Genomic DNA, 21,040 nt, shown 5'->3' with positions numbered 1-21,040 from the left:
ACCAAGGCAGCTCCTACAAAAGAAAACACTTAATTTGGTGCTTGCTTAAGCTTTTAGGGACCTAGCTCATGGCCATCTTGCTGGGAAGCAAAAAGGCACGCTCAAAGAGTAGTTGAGAGCTTTACACCTTTATCTTTGGACAGCAAGCAGAGAGCAAGACACTGGGCCTAGTGTAGGGTTTTGGAGGCCTCAGAGTCCACTCCCAGTGACATCCCACATCTACTCCAACAGTGCCACACTTCCTGATCCTTCCCAAACAGTTCTTCTAACTGGGACTCAAGCACTCAATCATGTGCACCTATGGAGGCTACTTCCATTCAAACCGCCACAGGCTGTCTCTGGTTCTCTCCAAGTCATTTAGTGGTGTCCCACCCACCGGTTACATCTTTACTGTAGCCTGATTCATACAAAATGGCTACTGAAAAATTAGCTCATTTCTGAAAATTAAAACTTACCAAGCAGGAGAATATGTATGTAGCAGGATTTCTAGCCTATACACTGAGCTTCATGCTGACAGTATCACACATGAAGCTATTCAGTTTTTTAATCTAATTTTTTCATTTTACATATCAACCCCAGTCCCCCCTTCCCTTCTGCCATCCCCCTCCTCGCCCAGTCCCACCTCCATCCACTATTTAGAGGGGGTAAGGCTTTCCTTGGGGAGTCAACAAAGTCTGGGAAAACTACATTGAGACAGGACCAGGTCGTCGTCCCCCCCCACGCATTAAAGCTAAACAAGGTATCCCAGTATTGGGAATGGTCTCCAAAAAGCCAGTTCATGCACTAGGAATAAATCCTCATTTGACTGTTAGGAACCCCACAGAAAGATCAAGTTACACTAATGTCACCTTTATTCAGAGGTTTTTATCTTTCTTTCTTTGTGTCCTACTCTGTGTCTGCTGGCTGGTGCCTGCCTGACTGGCCTTCTGCATCTCCCTCTCTATCTCCCTCATTCTCCCTTCTTGTTCTTTTCTGTTCTCTCCTCACTCCTCCTTTGCCTAGATTTCTCCTTTTCTTACATATTCTCTCTGCCCACCAGCCCTGCCTATCTCTCTCCTGCCTAGCTATTGACCATTCAGCTTTTTATCAATCAATAAGGTGCTTTGGGCAGGAAGGGGAAATAGCAATACATCTTTTCATAACTAAACAATTCCAGCAAAAATAAATGTAATACATATTTACACAGTTAAAGTGATATTCTGCAGCATAAACAAATGCAACACATCTTTGACTAGCTAAAATGATATGCCACACACATGGATGAACAAATATCTCTCTAATAAGATACAGAGTCCTTTGGATATGAGCCCAACAGTGCCCCTGGGTTTTTTTTTAAGGTACTTGGGAATAAAATAAAGGAGTATCTTGGCTGGAGAGATGGCTTGATGGGTAAAGGCCCTGCCTTGGCAACCCCACCAAACTGCTTTTTGGTCTCTTGAATCTATGTAAGGGTAGAAGCAGAGAAGCAGCTGCACACGTGTGCTCTGACCCTCACATGTATGTTGTAACATGTGCCCCTCCCTGCACATACACACCCTAATATTAAGAACTTTTTGAATCTCTTACAAAGGTGAAAAAAAGAAACAGAGACAATGGGTCCAGTTCTTCAAAATCCACGACATGAATACTTACAGAGTTTGTGCAATGCTGGTTCAGCCTATCACACACTGAAGATTTGCAAGCAAAAGTGCTTTTGCTCTATGGAGTGACCACCACTGATTAGCCATGAGTCCAGCGGAGAACATGCCCTTCACTATCCGCTCCCAACATCTCCAGAAAGCAGTCTGCAGAGCAAAGGCAACACTTCCTTCAGCTTAAATCAAAAGCTGTGTTTTTATTTTCATTTATGTGTCTGTGTGTCTGTGAGTGTATGGCATGTGTGAGGGGTGCTGAAGACTAGGTTCTTTGGAACTGGGGTTACAGGCTATCGTGAGTCACCCAGAATGGGTGCTGGGAACCAAATACTGGTCTCTGCAAGAGCTGCAAGTGCTCTTCACTACTGAGCCATCTCTTCAGTCCCAGCATTGCTTATTTTCTTTCCTTCTTCTTTTTTAAAAGATTTTTTCCCTCTCAACTTTTGTTGATTCTGTGGATTTCACCTCAAGCATCTCGATACCACTTAATTCCCCATGCTCTCGCTTCTTCCCTCTGCCCGTGCATCCACCCTGCCCCGCCAAAGAAGGACAAAACAAAATTTAAAAGAAAAACTAAAAATCAACCAAACAAATACACACAGAAAAGAAGAAGACTCTCACTGTGGAAGCTGTAGTGTGCCTCACTGAGTCACAGTTTACCCCTCAGTCCGTTCAGTTTCATCGCTACCAGTCATTCATTGGTCTAGTTTGAGGCCTCTGGCTTCTGCCATACCCACCACCAATGGGCTCTCACAGCGGTTCCTCTTGGATATCTTGTTGTTGTCCTATGCCCTGGAGATTCTGCTGTTTTGGATCTATAGGTTTGTCACCCTCACGTGCTCCAACAGTTCATAGGTGCGGTGAATGCTGGGGTGGGCCAAGCCATAGCCCTGGTTCTGGGCCTGGGTGGTAGCTGGGTTGGTCAGCCCACCAGGTTTCCCTCATGGTCACCACCCAGCCCTGCCTCAGCTGCTTGATCCAAAGTAGCCTGCAGCAATGGGAGTGGCGGGTCCTATTGCTCTCAGGTTCCCAGTCCAGCCCACTCACATTTACACCATCAGGGCCAGTTCCACTGTTTTGTGCAGACAGGCAAGATTCAGGGCATTCTTTTAGGACTGCTACAGAGGGTATGGGGGATGGGTGAGTCGGTTCTCCTGCTCTCACACTCTAAGGTCTGGCTCACCACAGCCCCAACAACTGAGTCTGCTCTAGTGTTCTGTCCAGGTGGGATGCTGGGTCCATCCATCCTTCTGTTTGCTAGAGTTAGTGAGGGGCAGGGCCAGCTCTCTTTCCTGCTACAGGTAGCAAGGGAGAGGGAAGAGGGCAGTTTTCCCTCACCAGCCCCGGCACTGCTTAGTTTCAATCAATAAGTTTCTGAGAATAGTGTATTATGGGGCAAATGGAGGACTAATTTGTTTTACTTTGGTTCTTAGGTAAATGTTCGCAAAATCTAAACAAAAAAGAAATGACATGAAACAGTTTCGATTGTGCAGTGACAAAAGTGGGCCATTGTTCTCTCAGAGAGCTTTCATGTGCAAAGCACATCGGATAATAATGCGAATTCTTTTAAGCTATTATGTTTTGTGACCATCTGGGGAAATAGTTTGGAGGGTAAATCCAGCAGAAAGGATATTAGAAGAAAAACAACAGACAGAGCTGATTGTTTTTGACAGTCTCTTACAGTATGCTATCCAGGGTCCATATCGCAGTGATAATACTGAAAAAAAATTTCTAATGACTTCATCATTGTTCCCAGCAGTATCCTCGAGTTTCAATTCTAAGGGCAAGGCTTTATGTAGGCATCCGATGTGAAGACAGAACTCGGAGAGTTTTGTGAGAAATTGTTTCTTCACATGAAGTACACTTGATAATAACATTTTAATGTAATATTGACATTTCTGGTTTTTAACTCTGTTGGGCAGAGTCTGGAGGGAGGGAAACTCACTTGTGGTAGCCGCAGCATGAGGGCCTGGCATCCTGCCAGCTCAGCTCACATTCATCCTGAATCAGACACACTCCAGGAGGAAAGATCTAAGTTTCCTTTCTATTTTACAGGAGCGGATTGGTTTTGTGAGAAACAACGCTGACATTTCTGTGATATTATTATCAAAGGGGTTATTATGAACAGTTTTAGAAGTCAGTTTCTGTAGGTTTCATAGTGATAGAATACCTGTTAATTTTCATTATTATAGTATGTGTCTGTACATGTAAGTATACATGTATACACACATCCGCATGCCTGGGATTTTATTGAAGTATTGATTTAAATATTTGGATTGACTTGGTTGACTTGGTTAAGCTACTGTGTGATTGATTCAGACCTTCACACCAATGATCCTCCTGAAATGCAGGGCTGAACAGGATTACCTGTATGCATGCTCCTTCTGACCCCAATGCCAATCGCTTCCAGTCGCCTTGGGGCTACTTGTATACCAGGATCTCAACTCAAAGCCCCAGAGCCAGAGAACCAGCATCCACCTTTAAGAACTTCACTGGGTAATTAAAGCCTTAACTGCAACGGGTGATCCTGGCTCAGGCTGCACATTAGAACCACGTAGAGTGCACCCTAACACTGTTTTCTTTCCCAGACCTAATAAGGAGACTGATTAGATCAGACTAAAGTTGGAACCTTGGCATCAGCATTTTTAAATATGTGCCAAGTGGCTCTAATGTGCGGGCAGGTTTGAGAACTACTGATTTAACAATGTCGGAACAGCCAGCAAAGTTACTATCTTCTAAAAGAGGATAATAAAGGAAAAAGTCAACCCAATATCTTAAGTGTTTGGTGGCCCTTCACAAATGATCAAATTTTTAACTTTTAATAAGTTTGCTTGGCTGCTGTGTGAACACAGGTGGCTGTGTTTCAACCTGCCCTAGACCGTGGTAAATAAAGACAAGGAGCACATTACTATCTAACTAAAGAAAGGAGGTTTGGGGTTTGTTTTTCAACTTTATTTCATGTTCAAACCCTGTTGTCTAGCCCGGCATATCTAAATGAATATGTTGCATTTACTGCCATTTTGAATGCCCAGCACTTCCTGGCAGTTCTCACTTTGCCCCTGCTTCTTACATCAAGCCAAACAGTCCCCCCTCTGAATTCTGTTGCTTTCCTCTCCTGTCCCAAGGTCTCACCTCATGTTTTTATGTTGTTAACTCCAGTAGATAATGACGCAAAATGACCTGTCATTTGGTATCTACAATGATGTCAAGAATTAGTCATCTGTTCCAGGATGACGAGCATAAACAAGTTAAAATGAAACAATAAACCATAGCATGGTACACATGAACGCCCTTATCACCCTGTTTTATGGATGAGTAAGTGGTCTCCAGTAGCAAGTATGACCCCCTGATCAGTGCCAGCAGTAGAATATTTTTCAGCAAAATTTTTCACAGACCTTCAAAGAATGGTACTCAACTTCATATAGAAAAGCAAAAAACCCAGGATAGCCCAAACAATCCTGTACGATAAAGGAACATCTGGAGGCATCACAATCCCTGACTTAAAATTCTACTACAGAGCTACAGTACTGAAAACAGCCTGGTATTGACATAAGAACAGAGAGGAGGACCAATGGAAGAAAATAGAAGATCCAGATATTTATCCACACCTATGAACACCTGATTTTTGTCAAAGAAACAAAAAGTATAAAATGGAAAAAAAGAAAGCATATTTAACAAATGGTGCTGGCATAACTGAATATCAACATGTAGAAGAATGAAAATAGATCCATATCTATCACCATTTATAAAACTCAGGTCCAAATGAATCAAAGACCTCAAAATAAAGCCAATCACACTGAACCTCATAGAAGAGAAAGTGGGAAGTACACTTGAATACATTGGCATAGGAGACCACTTCCTAAATATAACTCCAGCAGCACAGACACTGAGGGAAACAATTAATAAATGGGACCTCCTGAAACTGAAAAGCTTTTGTAAAGCAAAGGACATGGTCAACAAGACAAAACAACAGCCTACAGAATGGGAAAAGATCTTCGCCAACCCCACATCGGACAGAGGGCTGATCTCCAAAATATACAAAGAACTCAAGATATTGGCCATCAAAAGAACAAATAATCCAATAAAAATGAAGTACAGGGCCGGGCGGTGGTGGCGCACGCCTTTAATCCCAGCACTTGGGAGGCAGAGGCAGGAGGATCTCTGAGTTCGAGGCCAGCCTGGTCTACAAGAGCTAGTTCCGGGACAGGCTCTAGAAACTACAGGGAAACCCTGTCTCGAAAAAAAAAAAACAAAAAAAGAAAAAGAAAAAAAATGAAGTACAGACCTAAACAGAGAACTCTCAACAGAGGAATCTAAAATGGCTGAAAGATACTTAAGGAAATGCTCAACAACTTTAGCCTTCAGAGAAATGCAAATCAAAACATCTCTGAGATTCCATCTTACACCTGTAAGAATGGCCAAGATAAAAAACATTGATGACAATTTATGATGGAGAGGAAGTGGGGTAAAAGGAACACTCCTGCACTGCTGGTGGGAGTGCAAATTGGTGCTGCCACTTTGGATATCAATGTGGTGATTTTTCAGAAAATTAAGGAACAACCTTATCCCAAGACCCAGCAATACCACTTTAGGTATATACCTAAAGGATGCTGAATCTTACCACAAGGATGTGTGCTCAACTATGTTCATAGAAGCATTGTTTGTCATAGCCAAAACATGGAAACAACTTAAATACCACTCGACTGAAGAATGGATAAAGAAAATGTGGTACATTTACACAATGGAGTATTACACAGCAGAAAAAAATGACCTCTTGAAATTTGCAGGCAAATAGAAGAATCTAGAAAACATCACATTGAGTGAGGTAACCCAGATCCAGAAAGACAAATATCGTATATACTCACTCATAAGTGACTTTTAGACATAAAGCAAAGGAAACCAGCCTACAATTCACAATCCCAGAGAACCTAGACAACAATGAGGACCCTAAGAGAGACTTACATTGATCCAGTCTACATGTGAAGTAGAAAAAGACAAGATCTCTTGAGTAAATTGGGGGCAGGGTGACCATGGGAGAGGGTAGAAGGGGAGCAGAGAAATGTGTAGAGCTCACTAATATCAATATAAAAGAAAACCTTGGAAGAAAAAAAAAGAATATTTTCCCCAAGACTACCTGACTATCTCACTCAAAGAACAGAGGCAGTTTGATAGTATGTGTGTGTGTGTGTTGTATGCATACATGCACATGTGTATAGACACCAGAGTGCATAGTTACAGGCTGACTAAGAATATCAACATTCCAAAGCTTTTGTAGAGAAAGTTCATTGTCAAGTCTGTACCATTATATCTTGGGAGCATAGTCAGTGACTGAAAAAAAAAGATGCACTAAGTCTTTGATGAGAAAGTATTAAAACTTTGTGAGTCATGAGAGGGCAGTTATCAGAGTAAACTTTATTTTAAAGTTACATTTTTTATACACAAGTAGCATCTATGTGGCTTTCTCTCTTATAACAAGCTTGAGCCCCAAAGATATGGTTAAACAGGTTTGTCTAGGGCCTGCAGAGATGGCTCAGCAGTTAAGAGCAGAGGACTGTGTTTCTGTTCCTAGCACCCACATAGAGGCTCACAGCCATCTGTAGCTCCAGTTCTAGAGGACGTGATGTTGTCTTCTGTGGGCACTGCATGCTCATGAGCCAGAGACATACATACAGGCAATACACACAGAGACATAAAATAAAAACAAAGCTTTAGGAGAATTGTCTAACGCTCTATGTCATCAAAGGAAGATCCATTCTGTCATGGAATTCACCTGTCTGCCCACACAAGAAGACATAATTTATGCCTTTTCACATATTTTAAGACATTTTTCAGTTTATATATACACATACAAAATGTTGCTGTGTGATTCATGATATGAATGATATGATATGATATGATATGATATGATATGAATGTCATTTATCATGTAAAGTATACTATGCTTGGAAATTAAGAGTGTTATTTATATGTCCAAAATAAAAGACCTGGGAAGGATGTCTAATCTAGAGTTTGACAGTTAAGATTCAGAATTATATCTCAACTCTGCAGAATAATATTCCAAAGACAAAAGATGAAAACATAACCTGTATAGATATCAAATCCCTGCACAAAGAATAGGCAACAAATAGAGAATTCTGATTTAACATTATTTTATATGAAAAAGACCCACAGACTAGGTTACCACAGACTCAGAGTGCAATAAAAATTCTTAGATTTTGTCACATTGGCAATTCTTATCACTGAAATAGAATTTACTTTCAGAATATTAGGACTTCATCCAAAATATTTTATTTTTCAAAAGATATGCCAATTTCTGGAAAATATACTGCCACTTTTATCTGAGAAAAGACAAAAATCAATGCATGGCAAATGCAAACCCTTTTGCTACTTTTGGTCAAATATTCCTCACCAATCCTGTAGTTTTGACATAGAGATATGTAGAGATGTCGTAGCTTTCTGTGTTCCTTATGGGAAAATGAACTTTCCAATGAGTGACTCATACTTTAGTAAAGACTATTCCCATAAAATATCTTTTCCAGAAGGTTTCAGTTTAAGGACAATAAGAGTCTAACTCCCCCCTCCCCCAAAATCCACACCTCAAGTCAGGAGATAGCTGTTACTAACTGTGAAGCTTTCAGAAGGATGTTGCCTTCACCCTCGCCCTTCCCCTCCCTGCCCCTTCTCTTCCTCCTCCCTGCCCTGCTCCCTGCCCCCTTTCCTGCCCCCTCCCTGCCCCTTCTCTTCCTCCTCCCTGCCCTGCTCCCTGCCCCCTTTCCTGCCCCCTCCCTGCCCCTCTCTGCAGCCTGCCTGCTGCCTCCCTGCCCCCTGCCTACCCCCTTCTTTGCTCCTCCCTGCCCCCTCCCTGCCCCCTCTCTGCAGCATCCCTGCTCCCGTTCCTACTCCCTTCTCTGCCTCCCTCCCTGCCCCCTTCCTGTCCCCTCCTTTCTTTCTTCCCTCCCAGTTTTATAGCCTAGATTAACTGGAATTTAGGTTTCTCTTGCTTTACAATCTAGACCTCTGGGATTACAGGCATTTGCTATCACACTCACCCCTCATTTCCACTTATACAAATCATCAAATAAGAAAGTTTAGAAGCTTTTTTTTTAAATTCATAGACAACCTAAAATTTGTTGTCTTGTAATTTTAAATATGGAAGTAGTGTTTGCTTGAGGCACAATAAAGTGTAAGTGTTGGGAAATGAAATCTCTTTTTAGTGAGAAATCAATGTTATATTTGTGCATCTTGGTAGTATTTATTACTGATAATAAAAGGTAGGTAATTGTAAATTTTTCTTGACTATTTTCTATTTTATTCTAAAAGTTAATAACCAGTGTTTTATTCAAACACACTGTTTTAGGTAACAGCCTCTTGAACACGAAGCTAAGTTAGTGGGAAGCAATGTATTGCTGTTTTTCTAAGAACGCTAAGCCATGGTTTCATTTGAGTCATCTGTCTTTGCTCTGATGTCTATTGTAGCACAAGAGAAGGAGACTCAAGGTCTTAACTCCATTACTGGCTTTATTCAGCGCTGTCAGACCAAGAATAGGTGTTTATCTACCAGTGTGTGCTTCTCCAGAGAGAGTATCTCACTGTGATTCTCTCCTCCAGTTTTCCTTCCCCATAGAAATATCTTTATCCCGGATCTGTCTAATTAGCCAGTGCATGAGGAACAGAAAATTGTGAGACAATCGCAATGCTCATGGTTGCTGTTCTAAAATAAAAGAAATAACAACAACAACAAAAAACCTCTCAATAACATTTCTATCTTTATTTTGTTGTTTACAAGGTGGAGCAAAATGGATCAAACAAGCATAGATTTGTGGTAACAGAGATGGTGCTCTTGTACAATATAACACATACTGTGAATCAGAGCAATATTTGTGCCACTTCTCTGAAGTTGACATTGGAGTGACATTGTAATCCTGGCCATCTGTCTTCCTCCTCCAGACATCGACGAATGTGCCGTGGTGAACGGAGGCTGCCAGCAGCGCTGCATTAACGCTCTGGGCACCTTCCACTGCGTGTGTGATACAGGGTACAGACGCCATGCTGACGAACGCACCTGCATAAGTGAGTAAATATTAGAGCCAGCAGCAGCCATTTTCAATGAAAATCGACCTGCCCGTGCGAGGGGCAGAGGAGAAAGATTTTTCTGTTATAAAAAATATCTGTAGAAGCTGACGGCATTCGAGTTCAGTTCTACCTTCTAGAATACAAAAGGCATTTTGCTTTTAAAAGATAGACAAAGATGGAGAAAGAAGTGCAGAAATTAAGATTTACAAGCATAACTTGATTCTCCACATATGTGATCATTTCTATACTGTATAATTTTTGGCATATTGAGTGGAGTATATTTTTGTTATTTATTACTTATACAAGCAAGTATGACACCAAACTAAAATGATGGAGTAACTTAAGCCATGATAATTACTAGGTATGGTGATCTCATGTAGAACTGTAGTCGGAAATAAATTCAAGACTGAAACTCAGACATCAACAAAATTATAATAGATTATATTCCAAAGAACTTGAAGTAACCCAAGTGCACTTGAGACTACACATATTTAATATAGGTTATAGCATATTCATTCTGCCACAAAATGCACTTAAATGTAATTTTGGAGCAGTAAAATGATCATTCATCTATTCATTTACATGATTTCAAGATTATGGATTTCCTGAAATAAGTAAATGCTACTTTTGGAAATGAAAAGAAAGAAATAGAGTTTTAAGAACCCTTTTCCTCATATGACTATCAAGACTCCTTGTTTTCTCTGAAATAGTCTAAATAAAAGTGTTTTTTATTTTTCAGCGAGTTGAAGATTTTCTCCTGACATAACGATACTTTCTGGTTTTATCTCAGGCCCCTGTTTAAAGTAATTATTGTATTAACAACTTAGCACCTGGTATAGGACAGTTTTATTACTTTCTTTGTTTATATAAGTTTTATTAACCATTCCATCCTTACCTAACTGTTATTATTAGTAGCTTACAAAGTATTTTACAATGTGAAGTAGCGTGGGAGCACATATGCCTTCTGCCCTTCCTGGCAGGTGTGAGAGGAGATCAGCAAGCAGACAAGGATGCTTTTGTCATGATCTGCTCTTGATGGGAGCAAGCAGGCTGTGAAAATGAGAAAGAACAAACAGAGAGGGGCAAGAGGGAAGAGGGGACCCTTTTCAAAGTCAGATGAAGGCACAAATAGAAGGCAGACCCTAACAGCTAGGAACTTGGATCAGCATGGTGGTGGTCACAAAAACCTCTTGGGGCAGGTCAGTGGCCCCAGCACATTTACTAAATGGAATCATCTTCTTGTTTCTGCAAGATCAATGGCATTTCCAATCCTAGGTCATGTGCTACTAGCATCCCCTCAAACTACAGCCCAACCCACAGCTGTGCAGGAGCAACAGGGGCTGGTGTATGCAAATGAGATATTTGTTGGGAAAGGACAAACTTAAGCCGGTGAAAGTTTTCTCTAAAGTAAAATCATTTTTGAAGCAATAGTTTATATTAGTAATATTTGGTCTTTGTAGAAGTGCAAAATAAACAGCAAGCATAGCTAACTTCTGTCTGGGGGTAAAATTAGTTTTCTAAACTCTTAGCAATCATTAGCTGCTCCAACTAGCCGCTCTTCTCCCCTTTGCCATCATGGTTACATGACGACTTTTTGACTCTGCCTACTCTCTCCTCCTCTATTTGCTTGGAATTTCCACCTTGCCCTATTCTGAGCTGCAATCAGCCCAAAGCAGCTTCTTTATTAACCAGTGGCATTCACAGCATTCAGAGGGAGTCCCACATCATTCACTGATGTCCTTAAGCAGCACATTTCCCATGTCATATCACCTTGCATGTTTCTGAAGGCAGCATCAGGGACTATACTGGGGAGAAGCACTCTCCATGAGGGCGTCGCAGCAAATGAAGCCATTGTTGAGTAGTGGAGCCTAGACACAACATGGTGAAGCTAACAGGAATGGGGTCCAGACACTCGCATAATGAATAAGATGAGTGGGGAAAAAGTGAAAAGCAGAGACTAAGTTTTAGCAAGCTTAAACAGAGCAGCAGTATCCGTGCTTACGTGAGTTTGTGTGCCAGGTCTTCTCTACACAGACTCAGGACTGTAGCACACATGAGCACATGACCTGCAGCAAGTCACCCAATATTTCTAGGTCCTGATTTCCTGATGAAGAAATGGATGGACCACTCTTAGAGTGACTTCGGCACTATCATGTTAATATTTTACAGAGTTCACAAAATTGTGAGCTTATTATAAGCTATCTGCTAAGGAAAACTAATCTACTAGATTGTGCATATCTACAACCCTTCTTTACAACTCTTATTTTATTTAAGAATGGTTAAGAAACATGGACTTTTACAAGCCCAAGCAGGAAAATAGAATGTTAGAACTTTATGATGAGTTTACTACTAATAAAAAACCAGTGGGCACTTAAATGATTTGATTATCTATGCGTACTTAGGTGCTCTTTCGATAACAGTTTCCATATCATTGAGCTGTATTGAGGAAGAATTTGAGGAGTGATGGAGCCCATTTTCCTATCTCAAAGATAAAAAGTTTCAGAGCCAAAGATGTCAAAAGACTTTCATGGAGTAAGAAAAGAGTTTTCTGAAACATCTGCTTAAGTTCACTTAAAAAATATATATATATGTATATATATATAATGCACATAGCATATTTATTCTTATCTACAAATTCTTATATATATATATATATATATACATATATATATATATATATACACACACAAGAAGCTGGCCTTTGTGGCCAGACAAAAGTCAATGATCAATGATAACGTCCTATTAAATCCAAGGCATGTTGTTCACATTCTCTTTTAGGCCCCTGACACTGTTGGCCACTTTATTTTATTTTCTGAATCTTCCCTTGGCTTCTTGGCAGTGCACTGTCCATGCTCAGTGACTGCATTGTTGTGCTGTTCTGGTGAGTGTGGTTCTGATGTTGCATATCTAGCGCTCTCTCTCTCTCTCTCTCTCTCTCTCTCTCTCTCTCTCTCTCTCCTTCCTTCCTCCCTCTTTTTTTTTTTTCTTAGAACTTGACCGGGAAGGATTTACTAACTGGGGAAAGATATGAACTTGCTCCAGAACTTTGGCAATGTCCTCTGTTATAAAATATATCATCTCTATGTACTTTTTAGTTGGCTATTGTCTTATTATTGACATATATATTAAAACCTAAATAATGGTAATATGGAATGACAGCATCTATTTCCAGTCATTATCTTTGAATGGCTAGGGAACAGAGACTAATAAAAATCACCTAAACTTTTAGTATTTGGTTATGTAATTCAAGACTTGTAAAGCTTTAGATATAAGTTGGCATACCACTTAAAATCTATCTTGAATTTCCATTGTTAATACCAGCCTTGGAAAAAATGTTCATCTCAGATATCCATTTATACACATGTCTGTCCTCTGGAGTATTTGCTGAAGTCAGTCTTCTCAGAGAGATGAGATAATTAAGCCATTGAAAACTTAAATGCTTCCATACGGCTCTTTCCCTCCTTTGCACCTTCCGCATGTAAGACGATTCATATTTTCCCCCAGAAATAAACAAATGCGATCACAGATGTCCACAATGAAACGCCTCAGAAAAAAGAGGCTTTTAATTTTTTCAGTCTTTAGAACAGTCATGGCTCCATTCTGCTTACTTGGAATAGTAGAAAATGTCTTTATTTATTATCTCCTCTTTGTTCCCATTAAATGAAGGAAAGAGTAACAGTCCTCTACTGTACAATTTTATGTGGCTATCACATTGTCATACTTCAGTTACATATATTTAAATGTCACTGTTATATTTTAATTAATTACAAATAGAAGACATTGGGCAACAAGGATGATATAGATGCACAGCTAAGAAGCTTCGAAGTGGTATCCTTAGCGAATCTCTGAGCTTAAACATCCTTGCATGAGCCTTTTATGAGCTCTGTCTTTTAAGATAATGCTGAATTTAAAACCTTGAAAATGAGAAAGCCTTTAGATGTGCTGGCCACACAATGGGCTTCTTTGTTTTCGCTCAGTGCTCTGATGATGTCTGGGTTTCATTGCATGTGAGGAGGAGAAGCTTCTCAGAAATGCTGAAAGACTGACTGCCTTCATATTGGAGAAGGAGGTTAAAGACTTCATTGTAACTACCTTTCAATTAACTGCATTATTTATGAAGAGGAATTAGAAACAGAATTCATTTTGGATGACAGCTGATGTGTTGAACGGGTCTATGTCAGGTTAAAAAAGTTGTTTAGTTTGTCAGATTGATGGCATTTCTCCGTCATTATCAAATTCATCAGCCTTGCAATATCAAGCACTTTAGTGTGGTGGGCGCTAAATTTAGTCCTTGAAAGTTAAATTTGAGAAGTGCTTCCCTTCTGCCTCTTCATAGCCATTGTGTGGCCTTTGAAGAAGATTAAGAATTTATCAAGTTTTTATCCAATGTTGAGTTTTAGGATCAATCCAGCAGCATTTGTCCGCTCAAATATCAGGAACACAGTGAGAATCTTTTTTGGTTTTTTTTTCTACATTTTTTTCTCAGACTTCTAACTATGGAAGTGAAGCCTGGCAGTTTTGAGGGACTAAGGTCTGTGTTCCGGCTTCACCACAGAGGGCTCCCAATGAGCTTCTTTTGTCCCTCTCATTTTCAGAATCTGCTTCATCTCTATCTCTCCCTCTTTATCTCTAATACTATCAGAAAAATAACTCACAAAATCAATATTATGCATTGCACATGAACATGTCCATCATAATGGAATATATCATCCTTTTTAAAAAAAAATGGATGCAGCTAGGCTGTGGTGGCTCACGCCTTTAATTCCAGCACTCAGGAGGCAGAGACAGGTCTACAAGAGCTAGTTCCAGGACAGGTGGAAAAGCTACACAGAGAAACCCTGTCTCAAAAAAAAACCCCAAAAAACAAACAAACAAAAACCCAGAAAACAAAACAAGAGAAAAGGAAATAAAAGTGATGCCTATAGAGTGTGGAGGACACCTAGTATGGGCTCTGGGGCTAAAGGAGTAAACAAGAAAGGTTCTTTAAGGACCATGGAGTGATGACCTCCAGATTCTGTGCCTGAGGTTAGGACAGGCAGATCACACACCCACACGCACACACATAGAACATATGTACACACTCTCTTACATAGACGTAAAAGCCTAATAGTGAAATGTTCACATGGTGGTCTCCATAGATGGCAAATGCCTTTTCTCCTTTGTCTGTAGATGGAGTGGCAGGGCTGCGTCCCGCCACCCGGCTAGCTTTACACCAGAAATAATTACAGAGAAACTGTATTCTTTTAAACACTGCCTGGCCCATTAGTTTCAGCCTTTTATTGGTTAATTAACCCATATTTAGTAATCTGTGTAGCACCACGAGGTGGTTGCTTACCAGGAGAGATCTTAACCTGCGTCTGCCTTGGAGAGGAGAAGCATGGCAACTGCCTGAAGCATCTGCCTCACTGCCTTCTACCCAGCATTCTGTTCTGTTTACTCCGCCTACCTAATTTTCTGTCCTATTAAAGGGGCCAAGACAGTTTCTTTATTAACCAATGAAAGTAACACATAGACACTCCTCCATCATTTGTCTCTAAGGAAAAGTTGTCTTCACATAATTTATTTTGATGGCATTTTCTTCTACTTATGAAATATTTATTATATACAATATCAAATTTAAAAAACCCAACATAAAGAGCAACTTTTTCCAGTGCTACCTAGCTGACTTTTTAGTTCATTGTATAACAACCACAGAATAAGATAAACTTTAAAGTGAAGACATTAAATTCATAGCTAGCACACAACAGATCCCCAGTAAATCGTGGCTCAGACCAATGATTTTGAGCTGTTATGTGTCTACTCCATCATTTCCTGACGGAGCACTTATTCAAAGTAGAAGTGCTGAGCATGAGGGAGTTTTAATTGTGTGTAACTGAAAGTGTGGCATGTCAACTTTACATTCCTCATTTATGGATGTGTATTATGACCCTCGGGATCTGAGGTTGGGGGGGGTAATCTGGGAAGAACACAGAGAGGTAAAGTATCTGTCCAATCTTTGTAGGCTAAGAACAGTATCTTTGCTACAGTGATATATAGAGACTATGTGAGCTGATTTAGTTACTCCATATGAAAAGCTGAGTTTAGCAGCATGGAGCCCATGAGAAAAAGTGATAAATCTTTTTTTTTAATCACTTATCAGGTAAAATCCTGAATGGGTGTGTGTGACAGCGAGAGGTACTCAGAAATTATTATCTGGCACTTTTTGTTGGCCATGGCCATAGGACCAAACACAATAACAGGTAGTCAGTCCTTGTAAATCTAAATTTGTTTCCATGAGCCATGACAATGGATGAGTGCTTCTAGATACTAGATTACCACAGAATTTGAAAACTCAAATTTAACATCACAGGAAAAGAAGCTCAGTTACTAATTTTGCACACCTTACCCACAATTCTAGCGCAATGGTTTTGGTGGTGAATGAAAGAATTCAGTGTTTTTAATTTGGTTTTAGAACAAATTGAATTCTTAGCTGATCGTCCTTCACAGTTTGATCACACCTAGAAATCTGGGGTTTTATCCCAGGACCTGGCTCTTTGCTCAGGGGCAAACTCGCTATCTACTGTTTTCCTGACAAAACTCCACGCCTGGGTTTATTCCATCCTGCCTCTCCTCCTTCTTCATTTTCCTTTTATTGATATTAGATTTCCATTCTCTTGTATATCATATCCTGATTACGGTTTCTCCTCCTGCTACTCATCCCATTTCCTCCACATCAGCCCCCCCATCCCGATTTGGATCCACTCCATTTATGTCTTTCACTAGAAAACAAACAGGCTTCTACAGGATTATAATATAATACAGTATAATATAATATTATATGATAAACAAAAACTAACATTAGAATTGGACAAAAAAACCAACAGAGAGAAAAGAGCCCAAGAAGAGAATCAGAGGCTCACTCATCCCCATGCTCAAGAGTCCACAAAACACTAAGCTAGAAGCCATAACATACACAGAGGACTTGGTGCAGACCGCGTAGGCCCTGTGCATGCTGCTTCAGTCTCTGTGGGTTCGTGCGAGTTTGATCATTTTTTTTCAGAGAGTTTGTCATCCATCCTTCTTGGTGTCTTCCATCCCACCATTTGCTTCCTCTTCCTGGGGGCAGGTTCAGGCAGGGTTCCCATGTAGGGCTAAGTGTCTCAGCATCTCCATGTCTCTCTCTCTCTCTGAGTAATATCTCTACATCTGTACTTGTTCCCATCTGCTGTAAGAGGAAGCTTCTCTGAAAGCTGAGCACAGAATGTCATTAGGAGTCATTTTATCATTGAGGGTGTTTTGGTTTGGTTTGTTTTAACAGTACTGTTTGGCTTTACCCTAGGTTCCTGACCTATCTAGTCTCGGATTCTTGGTCACCCGAGCAGTATCCTATGTGGGTCTCATCTCCATGGAGTGGGATTAACTCATATCGATATTGGTTGGTTACTCCCACAAAGCCTTGGGCTGCCAGTGCCTTAGCGCATTTTGCAGACAAAACACCATGGCAGATCTAAGGGTTTGTGGCTTGCCTGGTGTTTGTGCTTCTCCTTTGGTAGCATGGAAAGTAACTTCCTATACCAAAGATGCTAGAACACACAAGTGCCTGCAGAGGCCATAATTTTGTAGTCATGATTTCATCTACATAAGATCTGTGAAATGCCATTTTACATGACCCCTACCTAGGCAAGGTAAAAGTAGCTTAGGGCAGCTGGCGAGATGGCTCAGTGTTGAAGAGCACTTGTTGCATTTGTAGATGATCAGAGTTCAGTTACAGCACCCATACCAGATGGCTCACAAACATCTGTGACATCTCTGCAGGGAGCTGATGCTCCCTTCTGGCCTCTGCAGGCACTACCACAACATGAACACGCACACATTGAGACATGCAGTCGATGGAAATGAAAATGAAAGATCTTTAAAAGCTCTAGCACAGAATCCCTCACAGTGGAAGATAAAGGCTCCATCTTGCCTGTGTCTCACGTTAGACCCACGTTGCTTTTAAGCACTGCAGTCGTGACTGAGGCAAAGTGTTTTCATTTAGTGTCATGTATGAAATCAGTGTTCAACAAATAAAAACTTTTGCAAAAGGCTTTGCTTTGTTTGGAGATTGATATTTTCTCTGTCTTGTGATCTTCTCTTAATTAGATTTAAAGAGTTAATGGTGCTTGGCTTCGGCTCCAAGGAAACCAAGAGAAAGATTGGAGTTTTAATCAAAGCGATTCCACTTAACCTATATTCTTAATTTAAAATCTTAATTCATTTTTTAATGTTTGGATGGCTATTTCTGTATTTTTTCTGTTTGCTCAAATCTTATTGTTAGCAATTATAATATACAATTTTATTTACTCTGTATCATGTTTGTCTCAAGTCCTCTTTTTAAGTTGATACAAATATAAATGTGATTTTTTTAAAAAGCAATTCAATTCAAGCCTGTCCTTACCAACCAACCAGACTCCTATCAAAAACCAAGTGACATCATGGACAATATTTGAAACCATAAGTATACTACAGATGTTCAAAGACCAACCAACTGTATCATTTACATATGGGTCCTCTGAAGTATTGGATGATTCTGTGATTGCCAGTGAGAAGAGAGACAGCATGATAGAAGAACAAAGGTTTTTCTGCATGTCACATGACTAGAAGAATAGCTTGAATTCACAGAGCCTTGCTGAGTGACCACTCCACTAAGGACAGGATCTATGTGGTTATTAATGAGAGTCAAGGGCAAAGGGTGGTTTAAGTTTGTTCATGTCTCCAATCAGAAGACACAGCAAAATCAGGAGTATGTCAGGAAACCGGCTGTAAGATGGTACATAGATCTGAAGGTCAGAGTTGAAAGGGCAAACAGCAAAGAGCAAAGTTAGGGGTAAAATTTGAGCCAAGGATAAAAAGGAAGACAAGATACACCATGAACCGAGACACTGAAGCCCTACTAGGAAACATAAGCAAGACAGACTGTTGATGTCACCTTTGGGACCATACGGAGCCTGCTCCTGTAGGCTGGTGAGGATACTGGGATATGGGAAATTCCCTGGGAAAAGTGGCTTGTTCAGGGCTCAGCCTCTAAACGGAAATGTCATGGGAGTTGAGCAAATGTAGTCCCATCACCCAGTGTCCCGACATTTAAACAATTACAGAGGTGAAACACTCTGGGGTCCTGATAATTGTGCTTGGCCTGCAGATTTGGTCATGTCCATCAGCATTTATGATTACTATACTTTAAAAAATATTATTTCTAGCCCTCCCAGTCATCTCATAAGTCATCTATTTGTGACAGACTGGACCTGCTGTGTCCTAGAGGTCAACGTCAGAGTTTCAGAATAGGACTTGGGTTTGTAGGTTCACAAATTACTGCTCATGGCACCTTAAGGGAGCAGACTGGACTACGATTTAACTTTTTGAGATGAATACAGAACATAGATGACAAGCGAATGTGTCTGCCACATAATTGTGACAAAATTCTCTTCTCGGTTTTATACCGTGGTGCTCCAGAGTCTTATTTCATGTTCAGCTTTGGAGTTTAAAGAAATCCTCTATTTGTGTTAAAGAATCAAACTTGATTCTTGACATCAGTCCCTCGCAGATTCTGCTTAGGTAGGTGTAGCATGTTAGCCGTCTAGTTGGCCAATTAATCAAGTCAACTCTGCTTATGTGGTGCATGTGGTAAGTGGGTTCAGCATATGCAGAATTAAGGAGCCTGGTAAAGAAATTATTGTATGAAGATTCAGTATGAAATTAACACAGCTGAAGAAATAGCTACGCTCGCTACACAAGTATGAGGACTTCAGTTGGGATTCCTAGAACCTATATTAAAAGTGAGGCATGGTAATACACGATTGTAATCCCAGTGCTGGTGAGTCAAAGACAAAAGGGCCCCAAGAGCTCCTGACTGGCCAGTATGGATGAATTGGTGAAGGTCCAGGTTCACTGTGAGATTTATCTCAAACAACGAAGTAGACAGTAACTGAAAAAAACACCTGATGTCAGTCTCTCTGCATACACACAGGACATAGGCATCTTCACACATATACATCCCCCTAAGAATATGCATACATGTATAGCCTCCAGATGGGGACACACACACATACAAAGACTGGACAGTGTTTCTCCCACAAGATCCAAAGATAATCTAAAAAGACACAACACCAGGCATAAAGCCCTCTTTTCAGCTGTTGGCCAGGGTTTTTCAAAAGACTCCCAAACGTTACAGGCTATTGTTACCTCCCTTAGCTGCTACAGAAGTGCAAGGGAAATCCCTACAGCTGAAGACACAAAGTACTTTTGGTAAAGGCCCCAGAGGCCCCAGAACTAGAACTTACCTGGTGTCCTCCTTCCTGAGGACTAACTTCCATGTTACCGGAAGGCACCATGATACAAGGTTTCATGGTGGGAATCAACCAACAGTCCAACCCAACTGTGATGCCTGTGAAATACAACAGCAACTAGTATAGCACAACAACCCTAAGGATGAAGCAAGAGCATCTATATTTTGTCAGTAACCAATAGCTCTCTAGTTTGAATAAGACCCACTGTGCTAGTTTGAATGTATTTGGCCCCCTAAGTTCATAGGGAGTGGCACTATTATGAAGTATGGCTTTGTTAGAGTAGATATGGCCTTGTTGGAGGAAGTGTGTCACTGTGGAGGCAGACTTTGAGGTCCCATATATGCTCAAGTCACGCCTAGTATTTCAGTTCACTTCCTGTTGCCTGTGCAAGATGTAGAACTCTCAGCTATCTCTCCAACACCATGTGTGCCTGCACACTGCTCTGTCCCACCATAATGATAACAGACTGAATCTCTGAACTGTAAGCCACCCAACTAAATGTTTTCCTTTAGAAGAGTTACCATAATTATGGTTTCTTTTCATGGTAATCGAAACTCTAAGACACCCACCCATCAACAGATAAACCTTGCCTAATACTCAAAACCTGTCCACCTACCCAGGGCAAGCTGAAGTCATGGGTCTTAGAGGAAAACCTACAGTGACCCCTAAACCAGCATAGGCTATAAAATGTCATAGTTGACACTGTCGCAGACTATCAAGGTTAACTTTATTGAGTCTATATAATCTTTTGAATAAACATTATAAGTATCAAGTCATAAACCTTTGCTCTTTCATTTAATAACTTCATGATTTGTAAAGCAACACAGGACATTTCTTTAAGAATTTATTCTTGTTTGGTATTGTGAAATTTGAAACTTTCACATAACATGGTTCCAGCTTTACCAGAAGTTTTACCAAGTTGGTCTCTACAAAATGAAATTCATAGATTATAACCCAATGGCACAGTTGTGATTTGCTGGCTTTTCTCTGCAGTATCCTAGGGTCCATATTCATTTCTTTTGGATGTTA

The 21,040-nt window shown here is 40.5% G+C and overlaps 1 protein-coding gene across 1 annotated transcript in view; it reads left to right on the top strand.

Annotated features, from left to right (window-relative positions):
- Positions 1 to 21,040, top strand: part of LOC119826011 (EGF-like and EMI domain-containing protein 1) — a 576,796-nt gene that overhangs the window by 471,864 nt on the left and 83,892 nt on the right. Inside the window, exon 6 of the mRNA XM_038347058.2 lies at positions 9,582 to 9,704. Within this exon, the coding sequence (XP_038202986.2) occupies positions 9,582 to 9,704 (123 nt within the window). The remainder of the gene's footprint in view (positions 1 to 9,581; positions 9,705 to 21,040) is intronic.

This window comes from Arvicola amphibius, chromosome 11, assembly GCF_903992535.2.
Source record: "Arvicola amphibius chromosome 11, mArvAmp1.2, whole genome shotgun sequence".
Classification (NCBI taxonomy): Eukaryota; Metazoa; Chordata; class Mammalia; order Rodentia; family Cricetidae; genus Arvicola; species Arvicola amphibius.
This window is presented reverse-complemented; position numbering and strand designations above follow the sequence as displayed.